The sequence below is a fragment of the Hemiscyllium ocellatum genome, chromosome 17 (genome assembly GCF_020745735.1).
Source record: "Hemiscyllium ocellatum isolate sHemOce1 chromosome 17, sHemOce1.pat.X.cur, whole genome shotgun sequence".
Taxonomy (NCBI): Eukaryota; Metazoa; Chordata; class Chondrichthyes; order Orectolobiformes; family Hemiscylliidae; genus Hemiscyllium; species Hemiscyllium ocellatum.
Genome location: NC_083417.1, coordinates 53,823,590 through 53,846,829, shown reverse-complemented (window position 1 = coordinate 53,846,829; position 23,240 = coordinate 53,823,590). Strand labels below are relative to the sequence as shown.

At 39.2% G+C, this 23,240-nt stretch overlaps 1 protein-coding gene across 3 annotated transcripts in view; it reads right to left on the bottom strand.

Moving 5' to 3' along the window:
- The window catches only part of nutf2 (nuclear transport factor 2), a 51,233-nt gene that overhangs the window by 14,935 nt on the left and 13,058 nt on the right, over positions 1 to 23,240 (bottom strand). For all 3 annotated transcript variants that reach the window (XM_060838171.1, XM_060838172.1, XM_060838173.1), the window contains exons 2-4: positions 22,990 to 23,110; positions 20,618 to 20,689; positions 13,612 to 13,710 (exon numbers count right to left, since the gene is read on the bottom strand). In XM_060838171.1, coding sequence (XP_060694154.1) covers positions 13,612 to 13,710; positions 20,618 to 20,689; positions 22,990 to 23,088 — 270 coding nt within the window. In that variant the 5' untranslated portion in view covers positions 23,089 to 23,110. The remainder of the gene's footprint in view (positions 1 to 13,611; positions 13,711 to 20,617; positions 20,690 to 22,989; positions 23,111 to 23,240) is intronic.

Below are 23,240 nucleotides of genomic sequence, written 5' to 3'. Positions count from 1 at the left end.
CTTGTGTCCACATCAAACTCCATGTGCCACCTCTCGGCCCAGCTCTGCATCCGATCTATATCTCTCTGCAACCTACTACATCCTTCGTCACTATCCACAACTCCACCGACCTTAGTATCGTCCGCAAATTTACTAACCCACCTTTCTAAGCCCTCATCCAGGTCACTTATAAAAATGCCGAACAGCAGTGGACCCAACACCGACCCTTGCGGTACGCCGCTGGAAAATTGACACCAAGATGAACATGTTCCATCAACTGTAACCCTCTGTTTTCTTTCAGCAAGCCAATTACTGATCCAAACTGCTATGTCTCCCACAATCCCATTCCTCCACATTTTGTATAATAGCCTACTGCATGTTGTGTGTCAATAACTTGTTTAAGTACTGGCAGTAAGATTCTTATGAATAAATTGGTGTACATTTCTCATTCTGGTGGTTATCTTGGAATGATAGATGAGGGAATGAGACATTAAAGAGTTAATTTGCTCTCTTGACCTGCAAGAAATTGAATGCCTGGGGTTAAGATGGTATGTCTTTCTCTTATAGGTAGAATGTGGGAGGTTTACATGGCCATTTCCTTGCCATTTGGGGATGATTTATTTTCATTCAGAAATCAATAAGAACATTACAGTTAGAACTTGACTACTCCAATTTGCAACAGATTGATCATTAAGGGATGATTTGCATTCCATTGTTTCTGAAGGTGGAGTGGTCACTATATTATATCTTGAGTGGCATGTGACTATGAGGGGGTGGCTGAGGGTTGTCTTGTGGGCTACTAACTAATTGTAATGTAAAGAGTTTTGGAAGAAAGAAAGAAAGACGATTTCCTTTGTTCAGAGACACACCTCTGGGCACAACTTGCAAGCATGGTGAAGAATGTTCAGGATTTCTCCAAAGTTTGTACTGTACGGTTCTTAAAAAATTTGGTTGCTTGTTCACAGAAGTTGGCGTTGCAGTTGCACCAAGTGCGTAAGAATCTCAAGAGTAAAAGAACTTAACACATCAATGAAATTGACTGACAAATTGGTAATTTTGACAAACTGCAACCACTAATCATATCTCGTCAAACAGCAGTGCAAAATTACACTTCGCAAATTTTGCTTATAAATAATTTCTTCTTGAGCCACTTGTGTCCTTGTAAAACATTCCTCAGTTAACTGATCAGCAGGTGCAGTGAACCAATTCCCCTTCTTTCAAAAGGAATAACCCACAGTAACATGTTTGAACATATAAATTTCAGATCAAGCAGTGATCACACCCTCATTGATTCAGTTTGTGACCCATTAGCTCAAACGAAAATACTCAACTAATTCACTTAACAGAAATTTTAAGTAATTCCTATCAAAGGTTGTTCAAGCAATTCCATGATCAGAATAATATTCAAACAAAAACTTAACAAAACAGACCTGAGCCATGTGGACAATCATGCCCAAGTCTTGAAGGATTTCTTGGTTGCCCTTCGTGAGTGCAAGATAGATGACCAACTTCATTATCTGGGTATGGAAGCGACTGCTGAGACCAATATCCACCCAGAAGACTCTCTGCAAATGTGACATTGCTGCAGAGGATGACATTTTGAGTTTTGGACCAGTTACGGTATGTGATTTCCTCCCATGGCATTTTCTCTCTGACACCTTTCAGAAGGGGGCCAGATTTATGTTTTAATTTTTTTGAGCAATCTTAGACACTTTTTTCCAAGGATTGAATGTCAAAATCTAATGTTGAGCAAAGCCATCTAAAGGCCTTTCCAGTGCTTCCTTTCATTGCTGTGAGTGCTCAGGCTGAAGCTCCCCTGAAAACATTCATTTTGTTAAGTATCTGGCATTCTGGTCACTGGACAAAGAACATATCTTCAGGGGAATTGGACTATTCGGCCCCTCAAGCCTCCTCCACATTTCAATAGGATTATGGCTGATCTGTCTGATTTTTGAATATGACATTTCCATCTATTAAAAATTCTTGATGACTCTACCTCAGAAGGGAGTGATGGGCTCAGTTTCAAAGTAGGTCAAAACAAGAATTTCCCACAACCAAGCCCCAAAAGGGCACCCCACAGGTTTAAAAAAGGCCAAGCCTCATAGCAAATGAGGCATTGAAATACAGGAAAACCACCGGAAGGTCCCACAAACAGTAGGTTTCATTAGAAATCATTTGGATGGATGGAAAATATTGACCAAGGCACCAGAACAACACTGCCCAGATGCATAGTAGGCACTTGGTATCTAACATCTCCCACAAGGAAAGAATAAGAATATATTCAACAGAAAATAGGATCTGATGATCAGTAACATTCAATTCCTCCAAAGTACCAGTGCTCAACCCACTTGATACAAGAATAGAACTTGTGTCACTGCAGGAAATCACAAATCATCTGTCAGTATATTTCTATCCAAGGGTCTAAATACAGAGGCATGGAATGTGCTGACAGGGGAGCTGGTACAAGCAGATACCATAGTAATGTTTTAAAAGGCTTTTAAACAAACTCACGAACAGACAGAGAATAAAGGAATATGGACCATATGCAGGCAGGTGGGATCAGTTTAGAGTGGCAATATGGTTGACGCAGACATGGTGGGGGTTCAATGTTTGTTATATTACAGATGAGACTTAAGAAATAAAGCAATATTCCTCTATGTCAGGCATCCTCTCTCTCAAGTGTTGGCTATCCCAATTTCAAAAGGCTTCTAAAAAAAATGTTTCATGCTCAGTTCTAATTTTTCTTTATTGTAACATGCCAGCAAAGAGTGACAACCGCAATCCCAACAATCACAGACCTTCATTTGCACTGCAATTTACCAAATTTCAGAATTATCAGCACTGTTCCTAAAATAAGAGCCAGACTGGATCAGCTGAGCAAGAAGTCTCAAAACTCAGTTTTTCTGCTTGAAGAAACTATTTCACATTTCCCAATACTTCCCCTGAGCCTAGCCATATAGTCATAAAGTCATAAAAGATATGCAGCACAGAAACAGCCTCTTCGGTCCAACTATTCTCAAAGTCTGAACATCCACAGTTTGATTGATCAGCAGTTTCAGCTGGTTAGCAGCTAAAAGGTTCCTAATCCATTCTGTTGTTTGATTTGAGGCAGCAGAATCCTGCGAATGGTTTTAGTCCTCGAGTCAATCAGGACTCATTTCATCATGCTATTTACCTTACAAATGGGCGGACAAGACTATATTCTTCGAGTGAGCGCAAAGGTCAGTCATCCGACTCATCATCAAAGCTCATGAGAAACTACCCCTCAGCATATAACTGAAGAATAGTTGATGTCACAGCAAGTTTTCCAGATAATTCGAGGAAACAAAGGGAAGTAACTGAAGAAAAACAGATGGTCTTTGAGTACTGGACAGTTCTGATAGGAGCAATTTGCTCTGAAATCAACACTATTACAGTATTACCAGAGAGTCATACCATCAATACATGTTAAGTTTTCTAACAACTGGTATCCACTTAAGGTGGACCACCACAAATTACTGGTCAATATGGTGCTTCATTTAAATTGTAAATCCTTTCTTTTTTCCCCAAATTGACAATGGTTTCTATGGATGATATAATACTCCACTTCAGAAAGACTAGGTGGTCAATTTAAGTATGAATTTTCTGTATAATTCCAGTGTTTCTTCCATAGTCTTGGCCAAATTCATGGCAATCGCACTGTAAATTAACTTAATGGTTGTAAAGGCAGTGGAATTTTGGGCAAAAGGAAATGCTTGGAACAATAATCCAACCACATTGCATTAAAAATTAAGCACCTTGCAATCCGAAGTTCTGATGAATGTTGTGACTGTTCTGCATAAGATGACAGTTCAACAGGTTGAGATGTTATATTTTAACAATTTGGCAACAAGAAAGTCTGACCACTTCCCTGTGTCATGCCATGACATCCACATCACTATCCTGAAGGTATCATTGTCTAGAAACTCAACTGTTACTGGCCAGAAAAGCAGGCAGAATTGACAATCTGCAATGAATGACTCACCACCTAATTCCTAAAAGCCATTCACTATCCATATTAAAGCCAGGAATATTCCTGATTACCTTTGACTTGCCTGGATGACTACAGCTTTGACAACACTCAAAAAGCTAAGGTCAGCAGCTTGTTTGATACACACTTCATGCACAGCTTAAATATTCACTTTCTCTATCCCTGGTGTCCCAGTGGTAAAGTGCATACCATCTACAACATACAAAAATTCACAACATTTCTTAGTCTGCATCTCCCAAAGTATACCCACTACAGGGGAACCTCAATTATCCGAATACCAATTGTTCGAAAACCAGATTATCCGAAGGTGACCTCAAGGTCCAATGGAAACATATCAAAGATGTGTTTCCAACAGTGATTAAACAGGCACCTTCTCCAAATGACCCCTTCCCCACATTGTCCTGTACAGGGCAAATGTGGTCTTCAGTCAGCCTGCTGGGATTGTGGGGGGGGGGGGGGGGGGGGGGGGGGGGGGGGGGCAGAAGAAGAGAGAGAGAGAGAGAGAGAGAGAAGGGGGAGAATGGTGTTGGACAGGGTTCAGGGCAGGGGTGTTGAATGGGGTTAAGAGCAGGGGATCGGGGATGTTGGGGCAGGGTCTCACACACTGTGATGATGCCTTACATCCTGAATGGGGAGCAGACTGTAAAAACTCCAAGCCCCAGAGTAAAGGCATTTAATCAATTAACTCAATGAAATAGTTCGGATAATCGAGGTTCCCCTGTACTTCCTTGAAGGAGGGGAACATGTGCATGAGAACACTACCACCTCTAAATTCCTGTTCTAATCCCTCACCATGCTGTATGTCATTTTTCCTTAATTGCACGAGGTCAAATTCCTAAAAACTTCACACAGATCAGCACCATGGGCATATATTCACCATGTAAACTGCAGGGTTTTACCTCTGCCTCCTGGACAATTAGGGACGGATACAGACAAATGTGGGGCTTTCCAGAAACAGCCACAATCTGCATAAGACTGTGCAGCTGCCAATGCGGAGCTATGCAATTTTAAACTTTGATGATATTCTGCTACAAGTCAGAGAATATAATTTGACATTATAAAAAAATGGACAACTCCACGTGCACCCAAAGTGGAAATTTCAGACCACTGTAGATAATACTTGACACTTTGCAAATAGCATATCATTTAACTAGCTACTTTGGATTTAGATTTGTCAGAAATGGGCTCAGACAATTCAGATCAAAATACTGTATGCTAGCAAAAGTTCCCTGCCCTCCACAAGTAATTGCGTAGTTTACTTGCAACACAGTTCATTAAAGTTCAAAGTTTTAGCTTAATGCAAAATGAATGACTCACTAATTAGAAATGAACAGCTAACCGTCACCAATTAAACAAAAACAAACAAGTTAGTTGAACAGGAGAGAATTACACTGATGCAATGGTATTCAACTCAAGATGTACACACATCCAAAGTTTTATAATTTAGATTGTATGTCTACATTACACAGAGTCCAATTAAATTATTAAAATTCAATACAACACAAGACAAACAAACCCACATTAGCATCAAGCAAATTGCTGTGAAGATAACACATGCAAAACTGCAAAATGTAATGCTTACTGGGGAGGAGGAAAGACAAGAGAGGAGAAAGTTGATTGTTTATTAGAAGTTGTGAAGTGCTAGCCTGAAGACCTCATTGGTACACACCCAGGTATCACTCAGGCATTTCAACAAAAATGTTTGTTGGAAGCCTATAACTTGGTCGTCATCTGCCTGAACAAAAGATGAAATAACAGACTGTTACAGATTATGATTTTATATTCCTGCATTTTTAAATTCACCTAGCTTCTGAGAAAATTCCCCCAAGAATGATTTAATCCTCTAAACAATAGAAAATATTTTGAGTACTGAGAATAATCCAAAGCAGAAACACATAAGGAAGTGCTAAACCTACAAGTGTTCAGTTTATTTCATATCAACAAACTGAAGTCTTGATGACCCAAATCTAATATACTTTGGTCAAAAAATTCACACTAAACTGGTACAAACTGATCTATGGATCTGATACTATGTGCATACAATAACAAACTGACAGAGTCAAGAAAGAATTTGGACATGCCAATGGACAATTTGCTACCTTCTCCAATTCCAGCTGCTATAATTGAAAACAATTAACTTTTCTCATGGATGTTCACAAGCAGATGGTAAAATTAGAACAAAATTTCAGGTGTTCAGGTTGACCTGCTGCAGGCAGCAAGTCAAAGTAAAACAACATTATTTCATGTTTGCAAAATTGCATCAGAAAACAAAAGGGCATCTACAGGTGCAGAGATGAAATGATTAAAAGTGGAAATTGCCCATGCAAATAACAGTCAGACTCAGATGTACAGCATGGAAACAGATCCTTCAGTCCAACCTGTCTATGCAAAGACAAAAAAATCTATTTTCTATTTCGCTGCACTAAACATGAAAGCAAATAATATTTTACACAAATTGAATTACATTTAAGGTTTAACCCGAGTTGGGAATACTGAATGCAGTTGTGGGTACCCTATTAAAAAGTATACCTCTGTCATGGAAAGAATCCAATGAAGACTCATTCTAATGACACTAGGATTGAAAGATTACAGACTAAAATGTTGAGTCTTGTTTCACAATTCAAAGTTTAAGAGGAAATGACATAAGTCTCACATATGATTTACACAATTTGGAAGTGTTTGAAGTGCTAAGTAATATAAAGGGTTATGAACATAGGAAGTAGGAGTGGCAGTAGGCAATTCAGCCCTTCCAGCCCACTCTGCCATTTAGCATGATCATGGCTGATCTTCCCCTGGTCTCAACTCCACTTTCCTGCCTGCTCCACATAGCCCTTTATCCTGCTTTTCATCAGAAATAGATTTCTTTCTAGAATCTGTTGATTGAGTTTGCCTCTTCTACACTCTGTGCAGCAATTTCCACAAATTCACAATTCTGAGGGGAGGCCTGGTCTCTGGGCCGCTCTCAGCTTGGTCTCTCGGTGGTCAGGAATTAAATATCAGGGAAAATCAACTTGTATTATTTACAAAAACTCTTACCACACAATGGATTACTAAATGTGATGGTTTACCATGAACATATAATGGCATGTTGGAAAATGCATACTTGAAAAATGGAAGAAAGCAACGGATACAGGGAAAGGAAGAGTTAAATATGACAAGAATAGACAATCAAATGTCTCCTGTTCTGAAATATTTAAGATTGATTTGAACTTAACAGGTACACATTGTGCCTGACATAAAATCAAAGTGACTACGTACAATTTCAAAACAACGCAAAATAAACACAGTAACTTTATTACAAAATAAACTTTTCACACAGAGGGTAGTGTGCGCGTGGAAGGAGCTGCCAGAGGAAGTGGTGGAGGCATTTAAAAGGCATCTGGATGGGTATATGAATGAGGGGGGTTTGGAGGGATATGGCTGAAAATGTGTTGCTGGTTAAAGCGCAGCAGGTCAGGCAGCATCCAAGGAACAGGAAATTCGACGTTTCGGGCAAAAGCCCTTCATCAGGAAGGATACTATTTGGAGGGACATGGACAAAGTGCTGGCAGGTAGGGACTAGAAAGAAACTGAACACTGGTTTGAAATTTTAGCCACATGAAATAACAAAACGCTTTCAGAAACAACCAAGTCATTTTGATTAAATTCTTCTACTTGATCTGAAAGTGCTTCACTAACCAGATCAGAAAACAGATGAGAAAAAGAGAGAGCAAATACTTCATTTGGCAGAGTGCACAAGCACATCAAAAACATTTCCAAAATGCAACTGTTAGCAAACCTTGAGTGCCAAAGCAGTTCCATAAATATCACAAAGTTTAAATGACAAATAACTTACACATGCTTTAAAGATATTACATTAAGCAGAATTTACCTACTCAAACCAGAAACTTCACAATTAAACTCTTAGGTGATTCAGATGTTGCTAACTGTACAGCTTAAATATTAAACATTTGATATTAACTTACATGTTGCAACAGTCCTACATCTAAACTTACAGTATCAATTTATTTAAAAAAAAACTAATTAAATGAAAATTGCTCATCATGGTCAGGAAAGATAACACAGAAGCTTTAACTCACCTCAAGTTAAATCATTCTATTCCTGTTATGATACTAAAAATGATAACTACTTCTCAAATGCACTCTCCTAAAAGATTTCTTCAACATGCAAAATTTACTTGCTAAGACAGGTTTCTTCAGTACAGGTGCTGCAGTCCTCTAATTACTCTACCTACATTTTCTTTTTCTTCTTCCAGCCAGAGTCACAGATGTACAGCACAGAAATAGACCCTTTGGTTCAATTCTTCAATGCTGACCAAACATCCCAACCCAATCTAGTCCCACCTGCCAAACCCTTCTTATTCATATACACATCCAGATGCCTTTTAAATGCCTCCTCCACTTCCTCTGGCAGTTCATTTCACACACGCACTACTCTCTGTGTGAAAGGTCGCCCCTTGATGTCTCATCTTTTCCCTCTCACCCTTAACCTATGCCCTCTAGTCCTCCCCCACCTAGGGAAAAGATTTTGTCTATTTATCCTATCCATGCTCCACATGATTTTATAAACCCCTATAAGGTCGCCCCTCAGCCTCTGACGCTCCAGGGAAAACAGCCCCAGTCTATTCAACTTCTCCCTATAGCTCAAATCCTCCAAACCATGGCAACATCCTTGCAAATCTTTTCTGAAGCCCTTCAAGTTTCACAACATCTTTCCGATAGGAAGGAAACCAGAATTGCATGCGTTATCCCAACAGTGGCCAAACCAATGTCCTGTACAGCTGCAACATGACCTCCCAACTCCTGTACACAATACTCCAGCCAATAATGCAAAGCATACCAAACGCCACCTTCACTCTTCTATCTACCTGCGACTCCACTTTCAAGGAGCTATGAACCTGCACTCTAAGATCCCTTTGTTCAGCAACACTCCCAAGGTCCTTACCATTAAGTGTATAAGTCCTGCTAAGATTTGCTTTCCCAAAATGCAGCACCTTGCATTTATCTAAATTAAACTCCATCCCACTTGCAGGCTTGTGGGATATCAAGTTGAGTAATTCTCGAGACATTAGCAATGCTCAATTCCATTAATTCTCAGTATACTATGAAAAGTTAAACACAGGAAAATGTTTGTGAACTGGAAACTATGGGACCAGCAGTGTGTCAGTTCATCAAATATTCTGGTCAATCAAGAGGTCCAATCAATGTAAAAACACACCAACGTAATGCAAGGCTGTATACACATCACAATGTATGGTATTGACAGCATAAATAAAACTTCCTAGCATAGATCCTTCTAACTTGTACCCGCAATTGACTACTCTGACATTGCAATAATATAGTAAACCTCCCATATTTCAGATGTATATTTTTTTGTCAGTTTAATGAGTGTCAGTTCATAAGATGCTGGTTAAAATAAAGTTTGCTGGATATCCAAATATCCATACTTGCTTGAACCCAGTTGGATTCATTTACTTTTGTTTTCAACTCAGTCCTGGATCCCACTTCTGCCTCTACCACTCTTACAGGCAGCAAATTCTAGATTATCACCACCTCTGGGTGAAAAAGGTTTTTAATCTCATATCTCCATGAAACCTTCTGCCATTTACCTTAAATCTAAGCTCCTAGTCACTGATCCCTTCATCAAAAGGAAAAGTTTCTTCTAGTCCAATCTGTGCACCTCAATTTTATCCATCTGAATCATGTCCCCTGCCAATCTCCACCGCTTTAAACAAAACCACCCTAGTCAGTTCAATCTCTTTTCTAAAAGAACTCTCCTGCCTAGGCAACATCTTGATAAACCTCCTCTGCACTCTCTCCAGTACTATCACATCCCTCCCATAATGCGAATTCAGAACTGCACAGAATACTCTAGCTGTATCTGAACAAGCATTCTGTACAGTTCCAGCTGCGCCCTCTTGAAATTTGCATCTCAGCTAGTAAAAGACCATCTTTTGGCTTCCTAACCACTTTATCCAACTGGCCAGATACCTTAAGGGACCAGTTGCATGTACATCAAGGTCCCTCCAATCATCAGTGCTTCTCAGAGTCCTATCATTTTTCCTGGATTCTCCTGTCTTATTCGTCCTACCCAAGTGCATTGCCTTTTATCTATCTGGATTGAATTCCATTTGCCACTGATCAGCCCACATGACCAGCCCAGCTATATCCTCTCTCGGTCTAAGGCTTCACTATTATCACTGCAATTTTTGTCATGTCAGTGAACTTACTGATAAACCCTCCTACATTAAAATCTAAATCATTTATAGTATATCACAAACAACCAGGATCCAACACTAATCCTTGCAAAAACCCAAACACAGACTTCTAGTGAGAAAAACACCCCTCAACCATCACCTTCTGCTTCCTGCCACTCAGCCAGCCAATCGTTGATGCAATTAGCCATATTTCCTTAGATCCCAAAGGCTCTCATCTTTGCTATCACTCTCCTTGCATAACCTTATCAAAAGCCTGTGTTGAAGTCCAAATAACATCAAAAGTACTGCCCTCATCTATGCAGCTGGTTATCTCTTCAAAAAACTCAAACGGTCACACATAACCACCCTTTAACAAAATGATATTGACTTCTAGATTAATTAGGAGAAAGTGAGGACTGCAGATGCTGGAGTTTTGAAGTTGGGGTGGAAGGTGTTGGTAAAGTGGATGAACTGTTCAACCTCCTCACGGGAGCTGCACTTTGGCAGCAATACATTTTCAGCACTGTTCTTGATTAATCCACTTCTCCAAATGCACACTAATTCTGCTCCACAGAATTGCATCTAGTTTCCCAACCAAGGCTTTGACTGACCAGCCTGTGGTTTCCAGGTTTATACCTTGTCTTCTCTTGAGGAAGAGTAATGAGATGATGCTTTCATTGGTAGGAAAGACTAGGAGCCGAGGGCAAAGCCTTAGAGTAAAGGGAAGACCTTTTAGAATGGAGATAAAGAGAAACCTCTTTAGCCTAAGAGTGGTAAATCTACATAATTTGTTGCCAAAGACCACTGTAGTGACCAGATCACTGAGTATATTTGAGGTCATCAGAATCAAGAGGATCAAGGGTTACGGGAAGAAAGCGGTTGAAAAACTTATCCACCACGATTGAATGGCGGAGCAGACCCGATGGGTTGAATGGCCTAATATCTACTCCGATGTTTTATGGTCTAATGATAGCACATTGGGTGACCTCTTGTCCTCTAGCACCTCTCCTGTGACCAAAGAGGAATTAAAAATGTTTGCAAGTGCCCTGCTATTTCCTCCCTTATCTCAATGAGTAGCCCAAGATAGATTACATCTAGTCCTGGAGATTTGTCTAATTTTAAGCCTGCGTGAATATGTAAAACATCATCTCTGCCTATGCTTTTTTTTTAAAACATTGTATCACCAAGCTTTTTCTTGATTTCTATACCCATATTGTTCTTCTCACTAATGACAACAATCAGAAGTATTTCATTGAGAATCCTACCTACATTTTCTGGCTCCACACAAATTGCCGCTTTGGCCCTTAAAGGGGCTTTGCTCTTTCCCTCATTATCCTTTTCCCCCCAAAAATGTATCTGTAAAATAACTTTAGATTTTCCTTTATTTTACATTTCATACCATCTTTTAGCTCTCCTACTCTCCCTTTTAAATTTATTCTTGCACATTCTATACTCCTCTCAGGATTCTGCTGTCAATTTCTGCCTTGGCTTCCATTTTTCTTAGTTCAATGCTGTAAATCCTTTCTTAGACAGCATTCACAGGATTTGAGGTCCCATTAGTTTTCTTTATTGGAACATGTTGACCTTTCCACATTTTCTTCTTGAATGCAACCCACTGTTCAGAGATAGGTTTACAGACCGATCCTGATCGACTCCATAACAATCTTTAGTCCAGCGAAAGTATGATCACTGTGTAAAATGCACCCCCCATGACATTACAATCATTTGCCCAGCTTCATTACTTAAAATTATGCCAGGACCACCTCTTCTCTTGAAGAGGCTTCAAAATATTGGCTTAAAAAGCTCTCCTGATGTTATAAGAATTCTGGTCCCTCAAAACCTTTCACAATGACTAGCCCAGTTAATTCTGGGGAAGTTGAAAATGTTCTATTACTTTTATAATTGCCTATGACTTACTCTTCAATCTTACACTCGGAGCACTAAGTGTTTAGGACCAGAAAACAGCCTCAGAGTTAGGGGTTGCCCATTTAAGAAAGTGATGAGGAGGAATTTGTTTTGAGGGTGATGAATGTGTGGAATTTTTTATCTCAGAAAGCTGTAGGGACTGAATCATTAAGTACATTCAAGATTGAGACAGACAGATTTGTAATTACTAAGGGAATTAAGAGATATGGAGAAAAGACAGGAAGATGGATTGGATGATTATCAGATCAGCCATCATCGCACTGAATGGCGGAACTGGCTCATAGGGTTGAATAGCCTATGTCTGCTCCTATATTTTTTGATTGCTTCCACAACCAGGATATAGTGTGTCAGTACAGGCCCATCACAGCAGTAAAAGCAACAGCACATGCAGTAAGTCAGCAACTCCTTTAGTCACTTGCTTTTTCTAATACAGGGTGCATACCTACAGAGCAAATTATGGTGCATAATTAGTAAACTTCATATAAACTACTTCCATTTGCCCTTCGTCACATGAAAAACAGCTGTAATTTAAGTTGCAACCTTCTGCTGAACTTTTCACAAGTTGAAACTTATTGGTGAACTACTCAAATACATAATGTTACATTTCCTCAAAGTGAAAAAGGAGTGTGTTCCTGAACGGCAGCAGCAGAGGTATCAGGGACTGAGAATGCAAACCAAGAGATTTATAAAACCGCTTTAAAAAGATTTTAACAGTCAACAAGTATGCAATCATGAATTACCTTTAGTTTTTAAGGAATTTAATTCAAAGATGGAATGCAGGTTTGTTATGCTTTTTTACAAGGGAATTTAAACACCTTGTTTTAATTGTACAAGATTGGGTGAGACTGCACCCTGGAGAGTGGAGTATAGTGTACAGTTTTGGTCTCCTTATGCAAGGAACAATACACATACCATAGGAGTGTAACAAGGTTTCATCTGACACATTCCTGGGATAGTGGAATTGTCCAATCAGGCATCAATTCAGGATGCTTACAGATAATCTTAGGAAAGACAGTTCCCCTGACTTTTAGGAGAGGCAGGCAGTGGTCGGCCAGGAAAGGCAGTCTCAGATTAAGATACCAGCCATTTAGGCCAATGACAAAGAAGAATTTCTTCACTCAGAGGGCATTCGCTAGAGGATTGAGGACGTTCAGTCAAGTATATTCAAGACAGAGTTTGAAAACTTGCTAAATTTTAAAGACATAAAGGGTTCACTGCTGGAAAATGAGACAGATGATTAGTCATGATTTAACTGAATGGCAGAGCAGGCTTTCTGGGCCAAAAGGCATACTTCTGTTCCTAATTCCTACGTATTTTCATGCTATTTTAGATAGATTTCTAACTGTGCACCCATATACGTGAATGCAAATTTTAAAATAATGGTTCAGACACCATTCTGCTATTGGGAAGATGTAAACAGCAGAACAAACACATTTAGTTAAAGTCAGTGCAATTTATAGATTTGAATGAAACTAAAGACCACAAACAGAAATACTCTTACCTGAAGTTGGCCCACGACCATACTCAGGATGCAACTATCTGGGGTGGGCTGGTGGTCTTGTGCAGTTATGCTGTGTTGTATTTTTCGAAATGGAAGGGCCTGCGTTTAAAAAGACAAACCTACTGAAAAGAACTCCAATTTTATTCTTAGAAAAAATTCATTATTCATAATGGGCACTGAACCAACACATCAGTACTAATTTAAACTGGACTGGTGTGTAAAATGCAAGCAACTCATCACATTTTGTCAACAGTTTAAGACAAACAAAAATGCTTGGACATTACTTGCTGCTTACAAGCTTTTTTTTTAATAGTACCATCTAAATACATTGTAAGTTTTTTTTTAAACAAACATGTTTAGAGTCTCATTTGCAAACATTATATAATGAAGTTTTAGAGGCCTTCAGGCAATTATTGCATATGAAGGCTTTTGAGCACTCTAATACAGAAACAGAAAAAAAATGTACAAGATTGCAGAGGATTCCAAATTTTGTAGAATGCTTTATACAACATATTGTACTGTCACCATTCTGAAATTCAAGTATAATTTTACTTATAAATAAATACCTGCACTTTTAACGTTCAATTAAAAGAACATTGCATATTAAAAGGTTCTTCTTTTTGTTTTTGGAAGTAACTACTGCTTTAATTAAGATCAAATGTTGAAATCTTGCTTGTTATTGGGACTGGTGGGTGCATGCAGGGGAGAAGATAAAATGCTTGCGTATGGCCTTGGAAACCTCAGATGATAATGAAGGTCACTTACGTAGCCAAATATTGTAAATTAAAAACTTTCCAATCATTCTTTCTTAAATATGCACTTTTTTTTGCCAAGAAGAGATTAGCACTTCTTGGCAAAATTGAAATTCTAGAATAAATTTTACTTTCCTTAATGGTTTCATTGTATGGACAGGAAGGAATACGTTATCAAACAAATAGAATTAAAACTGATAGATCATTTGATGCATATGAAGTTGGGGATTATCAAAAATGCTTCTCAACGGTCCTCCATCAGCACATACTTAACTTCTATTAGATTGAAACGCAGCTCTTCTGACATCTACAGAACAAACCCTCGAAGGTGGAAAAGACAAAAACTCTAATGTTAATTCAAACATGGATCACACAAATGCATATTTCTATAAAATGTAAATAAAAAGTTCCTTGTAGACCAAATGATAATTGTCACAGAAACTAATTTCCTCAAAAACTCTGATACACATTTCAGGTGCTAGCTATTCAAATTCATCATAATATAAGCATTCTTGTATTATCAATCCAGTAGTTGCTCCAATTAGTTGCACTTCACTCCCAAACAAAGAAAAATATAAGTGCCCATGAAACAGAAGAACAAAGTATGGCACATCATCTGTTCATAGTCAGTGTCAGAGATGTACAGCACCAAAATAGACCCTTCAGTCCAACTGGTCCTTACCAACCAGATAGTCTAAATAAATCCAGTCCCATTTACCAGCATTTGGCCCAGCATTAAACCTTTTCTATCCATATACCCATCCAGATGCTTTTTAAACATTGTAATTGTACCAGCTTCCATCACCTCCTCTGACAATTCATTGCATGCATGCATCCACCACCTTCTGCATGAAAAAGGCGCCCCTTACATCACTTTTAAATCTCTGCTCTCTTATGTTAAACCTATGCCCTCTAGTTCTGAAGTACCCTACTCTGGGGGAAAGGATCATGCCAATTTACTCTCTCCATGCCCCTGATTTTATAATCCACTAAGGTCACCTCTCAGCTTCAGGAAAAATAGCACCAGCCTATTCAGTCTCTCCGTGTAGCTCAAACCTCCAACCCTGGCATCACTCTTCTCAATTCTTTCAAGTTCCCAAATATCTTTTCTAGAAAGGGAGACCAGAATTGAACAGTATTCCAAAAGTTGCCTAACCAATGTCCTGCACAACTGCGACATAACCTCCCAACTCTTACACTCAATGCATTGCCCAATAAAGGCAAGCATACCAAACACCTTCTTCACTACCCTGTCTACCTGTGACTCCACTTTCAAGGAATTATGAACGTGAACTCTAAGGTCTCTTTATTTGGCAATATACCCCAGGACCTTACCAATAAGTGTACAAGTCCTGCCCTGATTTGCCTTACCAAAATGCAGCACCTCACACTTAGCCAAATTAAACTGCACCTGCTATTCTGTGACCCATTGATACATCTGATCAAGATTCCATTGTACTGAACTAATTTTTGCTGTCCACAACACCACCAAATTTGATGTCATCTGCAAACTTACTAACTATACCTCCTATACTCACATCCAAATAAATTTATATAAATGACAAAAAGCATTGGGTCTAGCACTAATCCTTCTGGTACATTGCTGATCACAGGCCTCCAGTCCAAAAACCAACCTTTCACAATCACCCTCTCCCACGTACCTTCGAATCAATTTTATATCAAATGGTTTGCCCTGGATTCCATGTGATCTAACTTGCTAACCAGTTTATCACGTGGAACCTTGTTAACCACTTACTGAAGTCCATAAAACAACCCTCTTAGTTACTTCTTCAAAAAACTCAAGCTAGAGAGACAGGACTTCCCACGACTATCCCTAATCAGTCCTTGCCTTTCCAAATACATTTAAATCCTGTCCCTCAGAATTCCCTCCAACTTACCCACCACTGATGTCAGGCTCCCTTCTGTATTTTCCCAACTTTTCCCTACCACTTTTCTTCAATAATGGCACCACGTTAATTAAACCCCAGTCTTCCAGCACCTCATCTGTGGCCATCAATGATACAAATATCTCAGGAGGGGGCCCCACCAACCAGTTCCCAGAAAGTTCTAGGATACATTTGATCAGGTCCTGGGGATTTATCCACCTTGTAAGCTTTTTAAAACATCAAGCAACAACACCTTTGTACAATGGAAACTTTTCAGGATATCACTTAATTTCTCTAAGTTCTCTAGCTTCCATATACTTCGCCACAGTGACGCAAAATAACTACTTAGTGTCTCACCCAGCTCCTGTGGTTTCATAAGGAGGCAGCTTTGCTGATCTTTAGGGGACTCTGTTCTCTACATAATTACTTTTTTGTTCTTAATGTATTCGTAGATCTTTTAACGTAATCTTTCTCGTTAGACCTATCTGCCAAGATTCTCTCATGTGGCATTTTTGCCCTCCTGATTTCTCTCGGGTATACGCTGACTGCCTTATTACTTTTCTAAGGATTCATTTGATCTCTGCTGTCTATACATGACATATGCTTCCTTCTTGTTCTTGACCAGAACTTAAATTTCTCCAGTCATCCAGCATTCCCTACAGCTACCAACCTCGCACACCAACAGAAACAGACGGTCTCTGGACTTCCATTATCTCATTTTTGTAGGCTTTCCATTTTCCAACTGTTGCGTTGAGATGTTAAAAAGGGTTAATTTGTTCTGCTGACAAGAAATTGGATGTCCCTGTGGGTGTGTTCTTCTGTCTTGCAGGCAGGATGTGGCTGACTAAACATACTCTGTAAATGATGCAGTTGGAGCAACAGCCTAATCACACCTGGGCTGAAGCAACTGCCTAATCACACACCATTTCTGGAAATAATTTAACCACTTTAGATTGTTTTTGGGTAGTGCCTGACTTTGGGGGAAATAGCAGAGAGTTAAGTCTTGCATGCACAACCGACAGATGTGAAACCCTGTATAAAGTGATTACAGATCCCTTGTTCAGACAGCCTTGCTTGACATGCTATGCAAGCATCACAAAGAGGCTTCACTTGGAGGTCGCCACGGATGTTACCTAGCTAGGTAATGAAACGTCTGGATATCAAACCTACAGCTCAGCAAGCAAACCTACACCCGAAGTGTTAAGTGATCCTCCAAAAACTTGTACATGCTGAAATAAATCATGACTGCTAATAGAAGAGTGGTGTATTGCAGGTGCATCAAGCGTGTAAGAATTTCAAGAAGGGAACCTAACATTTACCTGCGAATACAGCACGCCCCCCCCCCCCCAGCCCCCAGTCAACCTTTGAAAGTTTTGTTTAATATCCTCGGAATTGGTCTTTCTCTAATTTAGAACTTTAACTTTTAGATCAGGTCTATCATTTTCTATCACTATTTTAACACTAAGAATTATGATCACTGGCCCCAACATGCTCCACCACTAATATTTCACCATGTGCCCTGCCTTATTTCCCAAGAAAAGGCCAAGTTTTGCTCCTTCTCGAGTAGGTACATCCACATAAGAACATTTTCTTGTACAGACTTAAAATTCCACTCCATCCAAGCTCTTAACACTATGGCAGTCACAGATTATGTTTGGAAAGTTAAAATCCCTTACCATTATAACCTTATTATTGTTACAAATAACTAAGATCTCCTTATAAATTTGCTTTTCAATGATGAACACTCATTCTATGATTGACTGCCATATTACTGCAAACTGTCTTGTAACTTTGTTTCAGCTTGGCAAGAAGCCAGAAGATTTAACCTTTGATATACTTCCAGTCTGTGTAATCAGGATTGGTCAACTAAGATGCTAATCAAATGAACTCCTTATGGGCTAGCCTGGCAATTCTCAATTCTTACACTACATCTCGCTCCGACACCCACTTCAAGATTCATTTAAATGAAATCATTCCATCCCTCAATTTTCTCTTCAGAATGTGTTAAATAAACATCACAAGCTGATGTGATATGCAAGAACAACAGACTCCAATGGAACTATTTGACACTTGGGAGTTTTTAAAAGCTGAATAAAAACATGAATAGCACCATCTTAAATAACACCCAAAATCCATCCTAGGGCAGTCAAAAACTCAAATCTGACACCGATTTTGCTCAAAACCATTCATTTCATGTTCTAAAACTTGACTGTAAGCTGGGGTCAGGCTAAAAATTTACATGCAATTCACAGAGTAAAGCTCATCATTTCTTCTGGTGTCATATGACTTTTGACTTCATATCATGGAGACTATATCCCAAGTGTGGTCTAACTAGGACTCTATAGAGATACAGTATAACCTCACTGTTCTTAAACTCAATCCCCCTGCTAATGAAAGCCAACACACCATACACCTTAACAATCCTATCAACTGAAGTTGGAACTTTGAGAGATCTATGGACATGGACCCCAAGATCCCTCTGTTGCTCTACAGTGGCAAGGATCCTACCTCTAACCCTGAATTCTGCATTCAAATTCAACCTTCCAAAGTGAATGACTTCACTCTTTTCCATGTTGAATTCCATCTGCCACTTATCGGCCCAATTCTGCATTCTGGCAATGTCCTGTTGCAACCTACAACAGTCCTCCACACTCTGCACAACTCCACGAACCCCTACTTCCTCTGACTCAAAGCACAAGTTCCCTTCACTATCCCTGATTAGCCCTACTCTCATTCTGGCCACCCTCTTGTTCCTTACGTAGCTGTGAAACTCCTTAGAGTTTTCATTAATCCTACCCGCTAAAGCTTTTTCATGTCACCATTTAGCTCTCCTAAGACCATTCTTCAGTACGTTCTTGGCTACCTTGTAACCCTCTAAAGCACTGTCTGATTCTTATCTCAACCTTAAGTTAGCTTCCCAATAAAGTGAATGCTCTTTTCCTGTTTCTGACTTCCACCGATACAGACTTTGTATATAAACCCTCCTCGATGACCTCCCGTTCTGCAGCTGTGATACTATCCTGGACTAGCAATGCCACTCCTTCACCTCTTTTACCTTCCCCATGATTGTAATGAACGCCTGGGAGGACTCAAAACGCTGAATGGCAGAGTCCTGCTTCTATTTTCTGTCTTTCCGTAACATTGGCAGCAAATTATAACAAAAACGTGATATTGCCAATTGTGTAATTGCAACATGAAATTCAGATGAGGGCAAGTGCAAGGTTAAATAAATCCAAAAAGTTGCTGCTTTAGTTATTTTGGTTGTATTTTGATGTTTGGCTCAGCACTGAATAGTTTGAAGTTACTATGTCAGTATGGTACATTCAACTTAAACGCCAAAGTTGAACTTGGCCATTTCAGTCCACAAATAAACTTCTGGCATCGCTAAAACATAAGAACTGATAAATAACTTCCCTACCACTGAAAATTAAGCGTACTATTGCATGGCTTTCTATTTTAAAGTAGTCAAACTTATTTTTCTTCCTTTATCTTTTTACCGCTAATCAATTTTCCTTTTCTATTTCTCTTCTGCATCCAATCTGACATATTGAATTCAAGCATTCTAATTTAGATGTCCTTCTCAGTCCTTGCACCATTAATTTCACAATCCTCCAATCTAGTTGGTAAGTTGCCTGCCCTGTTCACTCAGATACCAGCTGTTTGTTTTTCTCACTGTGACAAAATATAATCGTGACTAAAATGAGTATGGACAAGTTGAACCAACGCAGGATAACTCCAGGTTATTGCCTTGCAACCATAAATTATGAATTTTTTGGGGGATTTTTTTCTCACCAATTCTGTCAAAGGAAGGGGTTCGTGTGCACCACACACTTTCCATTGGCTAAGAGATCAATGATCACACATGAATATCAACAGTGGGAATCAGTAGGCTGTTATACCAGAGTAATCACTAGGTAAAAACAAGGACTGCAGATGTTGGAAACCAGAGTCTGAATTACACTAGTGCTGGAAAAGCACAGCAGCCAGGCAGCATCCAAGGAGCAGTAATCACTAGTAATCTTGATCTTGTCTGATATCCACATATGAGGGATTCATTGGACGTTAATCCTGGGATACTAAGAATGAAATATACAATTTCAGTAGAGCAGAGTGTATGTTAAAATTCAAGATAAAAACACTCAGTCTAATCCAGGTTGCAGTGCATCATTTAATCAACAAATTCAATATCCCAGAAGCCACACAAGTATATACAGGAAAAGCGTGGTTAGGCATGGAATAACCTGACACACAACATTTGAACATTTCAATGCGTTTTAATTCAAAGTTACGACTATCCAAGTGAAGGTCATTCAAACATTACATTACACTAATGAACAGATTCTTACCCCCTCACCCAAATATACTTACAAGTAGTTTGTCCACAATAGCAGTTTTACCTTGGAACTGCTGTCCTTCCCAACTTAGACATGATGCATCAATCTGAAATGAAAATACACACATGACAACAAATTAATTCATGAATTCGCCATTCCTCAAACAGTACTCAAACTAACAGTCGCTCTGATAACAAAAAAAAACCTCAAGAACATGTCTTATGAAGAAAGGATGAGGGAGCTAGGGCTTTTCTCATTGAAGCAAAGGAAGAAGACAGTTGACTTGTAAGAGGTGTACAAGATGTTAAGAGGCACAGAGTGGATAATCAGAGACTTCTTCCCATGTGAAAATGTTGATCACAAGGGATCATAATTTCAAGGTGATTGGAGGAAGGTTTGGGGAGATGTCAGAAGTAGATTCTTTACTCAATGGTGGGTGCATGAAATGCATTGCTGGCAGTGGTAGTCATGTCAGTTACATTAGGGACACTTCAACTTTTGGATAGGCAGATGGAAGATAGTACAATGAAGGGTATGTATGTTAGTCTGATCTTAGTAGGATAAAACACTGGCACACCATCGATTACCAAAGGGCTTGAATTGTGCTGTACTGTTCTATTTTCTATATGTTTGATGTTAAAAAACTCAAAATTTGAAGATGTCTGAAATACTTGCTTTCTGTATTCCTGAAATAGAATCAAATAATGACAGAATCTCTAGTGTGGAAAGAGGCCATTCAGCCCATGCCCACACCACCCCTTCAAGGAGCATCCCACACAGACCCAGACCTAGTCTCCCACCTTATCCCCATACATAACACGGCTAACTCTCATCCCTGGACACGACAGACAATTCAGCATGGCCAATCCATCTAACTTGCACATCTTTGGACTGTTGGAGGAAACCAGACCACCTGGAGAAAACCCACACAGAATGAGAATGGGCAAACTTCACATAGACAATCACCTGAGGCTGAAATCAATCGCAGGTCCCCGGCCCTCTGGAGACAGCAACCATAACTACTGAGCCACTGTGCCATCTATCTCAAAGACTGCTCTGGTTTAAGCATAGAGATCGGGCATCAATCAAGTTCTAGCCACATGATGATACTTGAAAACATAAGGTATTTCGGTGATGCAACAGTTGTGTGTTTATATAAATGGCAGATTCATAACAGTTTATGACTCTGCTAAAATAAATTCACTCACATTAAGCATTTCAAATATACACTGTATTTCATGGTTTCATTCCTCCCAATGAATCTACAACATGATTCAATTTTGAATTACAAGTGCACTGGAAAAGATTAGAATTAAAGGATGATCGTGCTTGCAGCCAAGATCACATTAAGCATAGAGATAATGGGTGATTACAGCATTTCTTTTTGGAAAGAGACACTGACTGTAGGAAGCGGATATTTCACTTGTCACTTAACAGTCAACACAGAACATTCCAAGATGGAATAAAGTATATATTACATAATATATATTGGGTCCAAGTAGAGCAGTGATATTTCCTATTACTGAATAAGCAAAATAATCTTATTTCCCCAATGTACAATTATTCATTAGTTTCAGTTGCTCAATTTAAACTATTTGACAATTTTAGCATTAAATCACCACAAATTATTTTGCTTGTTGTATAATCCAAAATATTTTGTACAAAACTGCTTAGAATCAAGAGTAGACTATATATTTTTTTTAAAAATCAAACATATTGCTACATCTTATGGAAATAAAACATTAAGAGTTGTCAAAGTAACAGTGAAAATATCTTCTTTAGAATGAGGGTTCACGTAAAAATAAATTCCAATTAAACCAAATATTAGTATTAATTCATAACGTCAAAGCAACATAGTGGCAAGGTAACTCAGTGGTAAGGGCTGAAAATGTGTTGCTGGTTAAAGCACAGCAGGTTAGGTAGCATCCAAGGAACAGGAAATTCAACGTTTCGGGCCAGAGCCCTTCATCAGGAAGTAAGCTCAGTGGTAAGCACTGCTCCCTCATAGCACCAGAGACCTGGGTTCAATTCCAGCCTCAAGTGTCTATGGAGCCTACATGTCCTCCCCATGTTTATGTGGGTTTCTACCAGTGCTTCAGTTTCCTCCCACAGACCAAAAGATGAGAAGGTTAGGTGGATTGGCCACGCTAAATTGCCTATAGTGTCCAGAGATGTTTCGGCCAGCGAATAAGCTATGGTTAACGTAGGGTTATGGGGTAGGGCGGGGGGCTGGGTCCGGCTGGGATGTTCAATAGGCCAAATGGTCTCTTTCTGCACTGTAGGGTCTCTTTGATTTTAATACATTTTCCCAACATCAATGCACAAATATTAAGAAAATTTCTCTTAAAAATTGTCACATTAAAAAAGTTATAGAAAATAAGGCGATAAGACAATGGTCATACTTACATATAACGATCCTAGTTGGCCCCGGTCTGCATCAAAAACTTGATAGTAATGATTAACAAAGCCACTTCCAATCTGCTCCCAGAGAGGTTTGTCATTCATTCTGATAACTTAGCCACAGGCACTGAAACCAGATTAGAGCGAAGAATCAGTACTCTATTAACTTAAAATTAATCAAATTCTTTTTTATTTCTACACTTCTTTTTAAATCCAAGAACCGAAATGAAGTGGGAACAGACCAGGGTTTTTACACG